The sequence below is a fragment of the Etheostoma spectabile genome, chromosome 9 (genome assembly GCF_008692095.1).
Source record: "Etheostoma spectabile isolate EspeVRDwgs_2016 chromosome 9, UIUC_Espe_1.0, whole genome shotgun sequence".
NCBI lineage: Eukaryota > Metazoa > Chordata > Actinopteri > Perciformes > Percidae > Etheostoma > Etheostoma spectabile.
The window spans coordinates 15,022,433-15,033,708 of record NC_045741.1 but is presented as its reverse complement, the minus strand read 5'-3'; the positions used below and the strand labels follow the sequence as shown (position 1 = coordinate 15,033,708).

At 39.7% G+C, this 11,276-nt stretch overlaps 1 protein-coding gene across 3 annotated transcripts in view; it reads left to right on the top strand.

The window, feature by feature from the left end:
- The first annotated feature begins 2,613 nt into the window (after positions 1 to 2,613).
- homer3b (homer scaffold protein 3b) overlaps positions 2,614 to 11,276 on the top strand; it is a 43,718-nt gene continuing 35,055 nt past the window's right edge. For 2 of the 3 annotated variants that reach the window (XM_032524989.1, XM_032524988.1), the window contains exons 1-2: positions 2,614 to 3,040; positions 5,587 to 5,632. In XM_032524989.1, the coding sequence (XP_032380880.1) occupies positions 5,610 to 5,632 (23 nt within the window). In that variant the 5' untranslated portion in view covers positions 2,614 to 3,040; positions 5,587 to 5,609. The remainder of the gene's footprint in view (positions 3,041 to 5,586; positions 5,633 to 11,276) is intronic. The other variant, XM_032524991.1, reaches the window with a different exon arrangement.

The window sequence follows — 11,276 nt, the reverse complement described above, 5'->3', positions numbered from 1 at the left end:
CTCCACAGTTCCCTAGATCTGATCTCTTTCAGCTTGTCCTGCCCTTCAGTGCTGCATGGACCTGTTTTATCTGCTCCTGGCCTTTGGTTGGTGTTGTTTGGTCAGTGGACAAAATTAATTGTCATTTGTGATACAGAAAATAAAGGAACATGTCGGACAAAAAAATCATTTCTTCTTTTCCGTTTATCCAAAGAGATGTGTATGACTAAACCTCTCAGTTGTTTGATAGATATTTCCTGCCTGACACTCTCACCACTCACATCTTGATGATGAAGTAAGAGAGTTTCACATCCGACTTGATAAATGACCACTTATCAATCACAGATATACAAATAATATTAATTTCTATTCTGAACATAGTTTCAGTTTCACTTTTCTGCTATAGCCATAATTTTAACTTGTAAAAGCCCCAACTTGTAAGTTTTTTAATCAGCAACTGGTGGCTGCCTTAAATAGTCTTTACTGGCAGTCTGTGCTTTCCTGCCGACCACGCTGACTTGTTCCTCTTACCAGGTTGGACTGACATGAAATAATTAGGCTTGAAGGACCTTCAGATTTGTATGAAGTTGATTTGTATGCGTTGGTCTTACATTCAAAAATTGCACTCACAAGCTTTTTTTATCCTTTTAAAATTAAAGTCCAGCCAATGAGATTAATTACAAAACAGCTCCTTTAAAAATCATTAATCATTTCATCAGCCCTCCCCCGCCTTACACTGAACAAAGTTGATCAACATTGCCCTGCTCATCTACCTCATGTATGTTTTCAATCTTACGATTACAGTATTGTTATTAATATTTCATCATTGCACTGAACTGCCTTGTACTATATTTATTTAAATCTTAAATCTCAGACCATACTGATATTGCACTATTCCTTCCCTCTCTTGTTTGTTTCTTTGTTTCCTGTCATTGTTTTTATGTATTTTTTGTAAATTTCTAAATTCTATTGTATTGTTATTCTGTATACTTAACAGTATGTTTACATATGTTGTTACTGGCCTTGCGGTTATTATTCTTACATGCTAAGTGAATGTTGTACTTTGAGAGCAAAGATTAACCGGAGTTAAATTCCAACCTGACCAATAAAGGTGATTCTGATTTATAATTTGCTTCTCTGTCTAGACTTTACTCTGGTGCAGATAAAGCTTTGTTTGCCACATTATAGGTCTGCCAAAGTGAGCGTGAGGAAGACACTGTGAGTTTGATTCAGTCACTGCTTGACTTAGAAAAGGAGACAAATCTGCTCCAAGAAGGTCCATCTGCGTGTGCACACTGGGGCTGCCAAAGGTGATTAATACTCTTTGTGTTAAAGCCAGAGGGCTGGAGGTTCAGCTCCATCCTGCCCAGACGGTCCAGCTGTGCTGCAAACTGCCCCGGACCGGCTGTGAAGTGTCTCTAAAATGAGCATGAGGGTTGTTTGCATATAAGGCGAAAATCTGATGTTCCCTGCAGCGCAAAGCAGAGGTCAGCTGCATCGCTGTAACAGGCCACTGAGCAGCACGATTAATGCACAGGAGCTGCTCCATCACTCTTCCGCTACATTTAATGCCCCACTCTCCCATGTTCACGCTGTATTCATGCAAATAAGTGGTTTATTTTAAAACAGAGTTGACTTCAAACCAAGTCATGTGATTTTCAACAGTTTTATAAAGAGCGTTTTGAAACCATAATATGAAAAAGTAAATGGGTGACAAGTTTCTTGTTTGTTTTTTTGCCAATTAGCAGCTCCATAAAAGTTTTACATTTAAAAAATTGCACTTTATTCTATATTTTATGTCTTTGGGCAAATTGCTATCTTCCATACAATATAATATAATATAATGTAAAAAATGTATATAAAATATAAAATGTTCACAATTGCATATGTGCATGTGTGTTGATTTGAATTTGATGACAGATCACGTCAAATTTATAAGAACTAAGAGAACAATATGTGCATCAAATGGGAATTTGTTTTAATAAACCTTATCAATTTGATCAGTGAAATGAGAAAAGGCAATTTCAAACTGGTTTGTTTATCTTATGCATTAATATGCAAAGCATTTTTATAAACTCCATATACTGAAAAATCACTGGAACAATCATATTATATTCCCATGAGCATCTTCAACATAAATCACTTGGTGTTAGTATTTTTTCCTTTTTTTTTTGATTTGGTTAGATGTGTGAAATTTAAAGGTTCATATTTGTGCGGGTTTTCTTCAGTTATGTTTAAAGAAATATCTTTGCTATCTTTCATATTTTGTGATTTTCAGAGAGATGAACAAAGCCATTTCATGTGCTACACTGCCAAATGAAAGAAATAATTATGCCAATGCATACTACTTGTGTAGAGATTTAATGGGATTACCATATAGCTCTTTATAAACAGTTTAATATGGAGTATGAGCTGATTTAACAGGAGATCAACACAGTCAGAGGACATCCGACTTACTATTTGCAAAAAAAAATTGTAAACAAATAAATATGCATTAAGAGTCTGCAGACCATTTCTACATGTAGTATTTTACATTCTGACATGGATGAGGTGGAGGGAAGAGGGGGCGGGTTTTTAGTTTGCGTTATAGCCATCAGATGGCGCTTAAGAGGCTCCCCGGTCCCATCGAGAGAGCTGAATGGCATCCCATGTGATTTGGCACAGAGGGGAACACAGCACAAGTCCTGGATGAGGTTTGAGCCAAAAGCTCTCTGGTGCCCGATTTTTATCGACATATATCCGTCTGTCTGGTTCACAGAACTGAGCCAAACGATTCACGGTGCGTAATTACGCATAGGGACGTTATATCCGTGGTTGTTCGCCGTGGAAAGCTGCGGACAAAGGAAGACAGACAGGCTGGAGTACAACAGCTGATTTGAGAAGAGAGGAGTACTGTTAGAGGGTTAACGGGAGAAATCTGGAGTCGGAAGTGATTTGTCTATTTTTTCCAGGATTTGGGGGAAGAAGCGAATCAGTTTGCAAGCCGAAGAGAAAAGGACAAAAAGTGGAGTGGTGAGTGGAATCAGTTCCCCAAACAACACCCAGATTCACGGAGCATGGGGTAAGTTAGACATTTGTGTCTGAAATGTACAGTTTGCACAGTCGCGCTGTTTGGAAATGATTTGTTCAAATGGCGAAATGCTTAAAAAGTGAACTTTGTGGTTACTTGTGGGATTTTTCGAGGATTGTGTTTGGATACTGACATCATGTGTGACTGCGTTATTTTCTTTTTCACATTCTGATAGACGTTATCCTACCGAGAGAGGAATTCTTTATTTGTGAACGATAGAGCTCGACCCAGTCCATTTACACTGTAATGACACGTGTGAGCGTAACAAGCTCAAATTTACATGTTTTTATAATTTCAATACTGGCTGATAAATCGACAATTTCTTTTAAAATGTTGGCAATTTCTTTTATGGCCAAATGATAAAAACGGACTGATTACTCATGGATCCTGCAGTTAACAGAGTTACTGTGATTTCCTGTTACACACACACACACACACACACACACACACACACACACACACACACACAGAAACTGGACCACTTCCAGGTCGATGGCTGTGCTGGGGATCCTGGATGGGTTTGCTTTGGGAAGCTCGTGGTGTCAAGCTGTGCTCAGTCTCATTAGCTAGGTGTGTGTATGTGTTGAATTATACATGCAGGCCTTCTGCTTGGTTCAGACACACCTGAATCCTCCTCACATTACCAGAGTCCATGCTGGCAGCCTCCTCTAACCAGTTTAGTGACACTTTAGTTGAGATGCTCTAATGACTCCATATGAACATTATTAGAGCATCTTCACAGTACAGTTATCTTTAATGGGGTATAAATTATAGCTTTTATTTGGAAGACCCTTATTAATACACTTTTGCAGTTTTCCCTTTTCAGAGTGACAGTTAAAATAAACGTACATTGCAGGCCAGTTCTACATGTATTAATGTTCACTTCCCTATCAGACGGTGACAGGTTTTAATGCATAAATTGCTTGCAAAATGCTGTTTTATCATAGTCTTATGGTCCTGTTACCTACATCTTGAACTCTGTACAGAGGTGTTCCAAAAATTAAAGTTCTGTAATTGGGATTTCCAAATTCAGACCTGTAAAACTGCACGGATGCAGAATCATGTTGATGCTCACCTGTTTGTTGCCTAAATTGAAACAACAGCTGCATCCCAAATCAGTTGCTGGAGCCCTTAAAAAAAAACATGAAGGTGTGTCCTTCAATGCCCTTTAAGACCAGGCTGAACCTGCGTCTCCACCTCAAATGAAACACATTGGGGTTATTGGGAAATATCTCTGTTTGGCTGTAAAGAGACAAATTATCTGTCAATTGACTTCACACAGCTTTTAACCGCCTGAGCACACAACTGTCAGTGGGTCTCTAAGCAACCTCTAAACATCAATATGTTAACCTATCAGCCCCAATCCATTGTACCCAGATATGTATTCCACATGTGTAGGGGATGGGTGGTCAGACTGGCTTTTCTGACTCTATAACGTGTGCAATCCAGTGGGAATGCTGAGCTTTTGACAGTAGCCTCGACACAAACATCTGATCTGAGGGCTTGGGTTTGATGCTTTTACTCTGAGTTTGGACTAGACATCAACTCTGCATTATCCTCTGGTGACTAGACACAGCCACGTTCTATCACATTAAAGTTGTAAAGGACCTCTGGAGGATATTCTGGATGTAGTCGCAGGGCAATCATGCACATTCAGACAGGAACCTGCACAACTCTTGCCAGAGACCGCATGCAGGTGCTCTACCTTCTTAAAAGAAGTAAGCACCAGGAGGAGAAGGCTCTTGATTTACAGCCACTTCAGATCCATAAACAAAATGAGTGTTTGGTGCGCAGGTGCTCTCATACTGCATACATGTCTTAAAGTACTTAACCATGTTGGCCCATTAAGGTCTTTGTACAAAGAGAATATGTAATTCGATGGAAAGAGAGTCTTGATTTAAAAGAGATTTAATATTTTTCTGTAACAGGCTACTGATGGCTTCCACTATTTACAACCTGCGCAGGTTTTCTATTCATCCACTTACATTTTATATCAGTAACTGATGACCACATGAACACAAATACCTGTTAAACACACAGTGAACACGTCATATATTCTGAATTAAAGAGCATCGTATGCACTGACCGAACACTGTGCATTTGAACATGGGATGCTTTGGGCAGCAATGATTTGCCGGAGGTGTCCTCCAAATTTGTGCATAATAGTATTTCTTGGTCATATTAAGAAGCCTCTGGATTGAGACAACCTTGCCCACCCATTTATTATTTACGATATTTGGGTAGTTTTTTTATTTTGTTAATGAAAACGGTCAAAACATAGCTGTGATCCGGGTTTCTTTACACTTTATGGGTTGTTCAATTGCTAAGCACGTTTGATCTAAATTGAGTTACAGTTTCCAACCTCAGTCTGCTAGAGGTATGAGGTGTAGCTGCACTGTGTAGAAAAATGTCATTATTGGGTTAGCATTTTGTATTAGCAGCAACTTCACTGAAACATCACTAAATAATGCGTGATAAGCTCCACAGATAATTATTTTCACTGTGTAACTTGGATTCTCTTTCCTCTTCTGCTGCAGAGAAGTTGTCTGTGAGCTGTAAAATGTTCCCGCTACACCGAGAGAGGTACAAACTCACGTTGTCTCTGTGTGGTGGCTCTGCATGGCAGGGATGGGCGATTAAGTTTCGATTTTGATCTCCTCCCAAATTATACTTTGCATCAGATGATGCTGTTATCAATGCCTGTACTTTCCAACAGCAAAAGCTGCTGAAATGCCATCTGGGGCTGGAGTTTTTCTTAACAACGTATGACTTTGTCTGACTATCAATGTTTTTTGGCTAAATAATCAAGATATAAGATATAAAAGAGCTAAAAATACAATACGGCAGCTTTAAATGGAAAGTTAAATCATAAAACTGAGAAAGAGATTTTGTGTATTTATGCTCTTTCGCTTACATCAGGATCTGTACGATTGATACGCTGGGGATCAATCCGCCCATCCCTACGTCATCAAACATTTATTTGCCTCTGATGTCCCCATAATGTTCATCCTCCCCTCAGTATATATGGAAACTGCCAAATACGAGATCTGATTCACACAGTAGAGGTGTTATGCCTGTCATGATGTGCAGATGTTGTTAACACGCTCTCCTCTTCTTGCTGTTGTTGTATGGTGTCTCCTTCCTCATATCATCCCCCTGTCAGTTGCTCCATTGCAGCTCCACTGCTCCATATACTGTTGGATTGTTTACACCAGAGGTCTTCAACGTTTTTTAGGCCACAGACCCCTTAACTGAGAGAGAGACAGAACAGTAACCCCCTACTCCATATTGTATAAAATGTTGTTCATGTTAAGATATTATCATTTTTGAAAAGACTTTCAAATAATTAACAATTTGGTGGTTCCCCTGCAGTATCTCTGAGGACCCCCTAGGGGCCCAGACCCCCAGTTGAAGATCTCTGGTTTAAACTCTTTTCCAGTGCATTGCAATTTACAGTATGTTGTTGCTATGTTTTGCATGTAAAACTGTTTTTTAAAATGATTACAATTTTGTGTGTGTGTGTGTGTGTGTGTGCGTTACCCTCTGACACACAGTGAATTGAAAGTAAACAAAAAATCCGATTCAGATTGGAATCTGGATTTAAATGTATGTATACGATCCATTACAGGGCTGTACCCTCTGTGAAAAATGTGCAATACTGTTGGATTTTCCTCAGTGCAAGATCTTGCACTTGACTTTGTAGTATAAATCTTTTTTTTTTTGTTCTCTGTGTGCTTATAAGCATAAATGGAAATCCTCAGACACCTCATACATTCATTTAGTTGACACTTTTATCCAAAGCGACTTACAATAAGTGCATTCAACCATGTGGGTACAATCCAAAAGTTACAAGAATTATGTGATCAACTTCAGCAAATATACAACACTGCTTCAAGTGCTACATTTTTTGCTTTGAGCTGCTTGACATCTGTATTTCCATATGGGGATAAACACGGTATGCCATACTATTTAGAGACAATAAGAGAATGACTTACATTTACTTTCTAATTTTATGGGCAAAGGTCCATTCTGAAAAGAAAAAAAGTCTTCAGTCTGCGATGGAAGATGTGTAGAGTTTCTGTTGTCCAAATGTCAATGGGGAGTTTGTTCCACCAGAAGAGCCTGGCCCCTTCATAGTAGGGGAGAATGAAGTGGACTATTAGCAGAGCGTAGCCTAGTTGATAGGCTGGTGTATGCAGTTTGACCATAGATGCATTTGTTCCGGATGTAGCATCGGCCTTAGCCATTCACAGCAAAAAAGGGAATGTGTAGTGTGGGAGAACTGCATTGTGGATGTACATACAATACATAATAATACCTCAAACTACTCAAATCCAAGCTTACCACAGCCATTGTGTGCCGTAAAATGCAATTTGTTATTTTATAGCTACCTTAAGTTTGATACACAAAAGATGGAGTATCACAATAACTAAAAATTATAGTTCAACATTTCACTTTCTTGCCAAAAGTTAGACGAGAAGATCGTGGTATCAATCCTCTCATCTACCTCTCAAAAAAGAAGGGAATAGGATAACTCAAAATATTGAACTATTCCCTCTGAAACACATAAGACAATTGCAGTATAGCTTGTTACAGTTGTTTAAATACAGTATGTGGCAAGGTAGGTTACAGTACGATCATCTATTTACATAATAACTGAGGAGTGATACTGGAGGATGATAGTGCTGTCCAAATCATCTCATTTACTGTTGAAATCTATCTTAACATCACAGTGCAGCCTCCCTTTGCAGCCCGGAGGACGTCTGAACTTTCAGTGGGAACATAATCAGTTAATCTGGTGCAATGAAACCATTAAAGCTGTTCAGCCTCTGCGTCCTCCCACTGGCCAAGGAGTAACCAGCTGCTCTGTGGGGAGAAGAGGTTCTTAATTGCTGTTTTGGAGATAATTGCAATTGCATGAATAAACATTAATCTCGGCTCATTCTCTTTCTGTTCATTCATTTCACCATGTTTTATTGGCATGAAAGTAATAACCGTGCCTTTGCAGAGTTGAGATGAGCCAAGTCTCTTTTTTTTGTGTGTGTGTGTGTGTCTCTCCCATACCTTCACATCCTGAATACAGAAAACACGTTGTGTCACCTTCACAATGTGAGACAGCAGTAAGTTATCAGTCAGTGGAGCTGACCTTCAGATAAGTGAAGTGCCATGCTGTCTTGGAACACAACCGGAGCTCATGTTTTGGGCATTTTTCCAAGTATTTTGCCAGTTAAAGACGTGGTTGTTTAGTGTAAAAGATGCTAGGTGAGTTAGTTGAGATCTTCTGAAAGACTAAGAAAAACCATAATCCTTGTTTCACTCCAAAGCTTTAAAGTGTACATATACGTTGGGCTGTGGTTTCTGCTGCATATATAGTGACTTGTTAAGTTTCAGTATGAGTTAGCGTTTCCCCTTGCTGTGCTATTTTGGTATGTAGTTGTAGCGTGTCATGTTTTGCCGGACTGGACCAGACACTTTTGCTGGCTCAGGAATGTGGACACGAGGCGGCTTACTCTCAGAGGTCAGAGGAAACAGACCCTTACAGAAGAATTGCTTTGAGACCAACAAAGAGAAACTGACAAAAATAGAAAACAACAACCTTTTTCTGTCACTGCAGAACCTGAAGTCCCAAGAGGCTGTAAAACCACAGCAGAGTTTTAGTTTTATGATGTCTTAATGCACAGATGGCGGGGAAATTATGCTCTGCTAAAGCACTCAGGGGATGCTCTCATTTAGACTGAATTTAACTCTTTTTTTTTTTTTTTTTTTTTTTTTTTTTCCTCTGGGCTTATGGGTCAACATGTTATTAACCTGACTTGTCCTGTGAATACTTTAATATTATACACACCTGTTATAAATCTATAGATAACTGCTGTTCTCACCTTCTCCACTATAAAAGTTGCTGGACAGATATGAATCTGAATGATAAATGTGAGTTGTTGCATAAATCTTTTTTATGAGGTGACTGAAAACAGATAAAATCCAATAATGGTACATAAGTCTGCAATATTTACAATGTTACATTTGCAGAAATTTAAAAGGCCAAAAATCTCTTTGATTGATATAAAAATGAAAAAAAAAGCAGGTTAAAATGACAACAATATTGTGAGACCTTCCTACACAATTGTCATTACTGATCATTTCTATGGATCTGCTCTTCCTTCACCTCTTGGCCCTCTCCCCCCTCATCCCATCTCCTTCAGGATGTTTGCTTTTAAGGACATCCAATAGGATTTTTAGCAAGCAAGTTTTGCAGCTTCACCCCCCCCCAGGCTATTTACAGCTTACCGAGCTTATAGAGCTCTCTATTGGCGTTTGAGGAGTATTTTCTCAACTACAGAAGCAACTGGTTGGTGTGACTGCAGGGCCAGACAGGATAGTGCAGTGTCTGTTTCACAGATCAGAGATTCAAGCTGGTGAATGGCTCCTGAAGGGGTGTGTGTGGTGGTGTGTGTGTGTGTGTGGGTTGTGTGTGTGTGTGTGTGTGTGTGTGTTTGTGTGTGTGGTGTGGTTGTGTGTGGTGTGTGTGTTGTGTGTGTGTGTGTGTGTGTGTGGTGTGTTGTGTGTGTGTGTGTGTGGTGTGTTGTGTGGTGTGTGTGTGTTGTGTGTGTGTGTGTGTGTGTGGTGTGTGTGTGTGTGTGTTGTGGTGTGTGTGTGGTTGTGTGTGTGTGTGTGTGTGTGTGGTGTGTGTTGTGTGTGTGTGTGTGTGTGTGTATACACTAGACACTGAATTAGAGGAGATGATGATGACTTATGTAAAACGTTGATTAAACTCCACAGAACTGTTTAACCTATAAACAGGGAGCAATTAAACAAGCACTTCATACAGCCTCAAACTTTCCTGCCCTCAGAAATCTCCAATTAACACGTTTTTCACAAATTGCCATCCCACTTGATAGTGGTTGGACACCACCCTGCACTCAGACACCCATGGCGTATATCGCTCAGCATCTGTAGCTCGTTAATTATGGTTTTGTTTGGGACATTGGTTCTGGGCTAAACTTGGGCTAAATTGTGTGCCCCCAAAGCTGCTCAAGGGAGCATACGTTAAAACAAATCTGTCTATTGATACAACCGTAAAAAGAATAAAATGAAACATCGGTGTCCTCTCTGTGTAGATTTAATCTACTTGTCTTGATATAGTTGAACTCGGCACGTGTCTTTCCCACATCCCTGTCAGTTTAGATCTATCTATTATTATATTCCAAAGGAGCTAATGAACTGTTATCAGAGATGCCTGAGTAGCAATTTCAAACTGAGCATGCAGTGAATGCAGCCTTGTAGGTCAGAGGAAGTGTATTAGGCTTTGTTCTCTCATGGCTCCCTGTAGCGAAGGCAACATGCTGGCCCGATTGTTAGCACTGTGGCCTCACAGCATGAGGGTTCTGGGTTCGAATCCAGGTCACCTTTCTGTGTGAAGTTTGTATGTTCTCCCCATGTTTGCAAGGGTTTCCCACTGATCCCCTGGTTTCTTAGCCTGAACTCACCATGGTCAGGGCTCAATCCAAGGGGTGGGATAAACGGTTGTCCTTCAAAGTCCATCTGCACACAATAGGATAGCGCTACAACAAACCACAGCAACGCTAGTTGATGGATTAAACGTGTGCCATATCCGGTTGGCAAAACTCCAAACACATCTAACTTTTTAAGAATGACTTCAGTGCTTAACTCTAAGTCATCCTGAGTTGTGGCCAAAGCCGATTCGAAAGGCCGCTGTTCGCCAGCTGCAGCAGCCATTTTCTTTGTTTTTAAGTTACAAGGAATTCACGCGGATCCTTCGCAACTTTGTTGTCCTTATATCAAGCCTGTCCACTGACTCTATACACAATGTGATTGGCCTGACCAGAATTTGTTTTTTCCAGCTTGCAAGGCAACGGAGAGTTTGCTCCCGCTAGGGTGCATCTAAGATTTATAGGCTACCGGTTTCCCCTACCATCAAAAAACGTGTACTAGGTTCTTCTGTCGGTACCCTTGATCAAGACACTTGAGATTTTTGATAAATAATCATCAGCTATGTTGATATAATAACTGAGTAAAGGCAAATAATAGAACAGCTAGACTAGTGTGTTTTGAATATTAAATTACTCTACTGTAATGCAGCCTTTAAAACCAGGAAAAGACAACACTTGTGTCAAATGAGGATATTACGAAATCCAAAATTAAAGACGATATCTAGCCTCATACTGTATATATATATATATATATATATATATATATATATATATATATA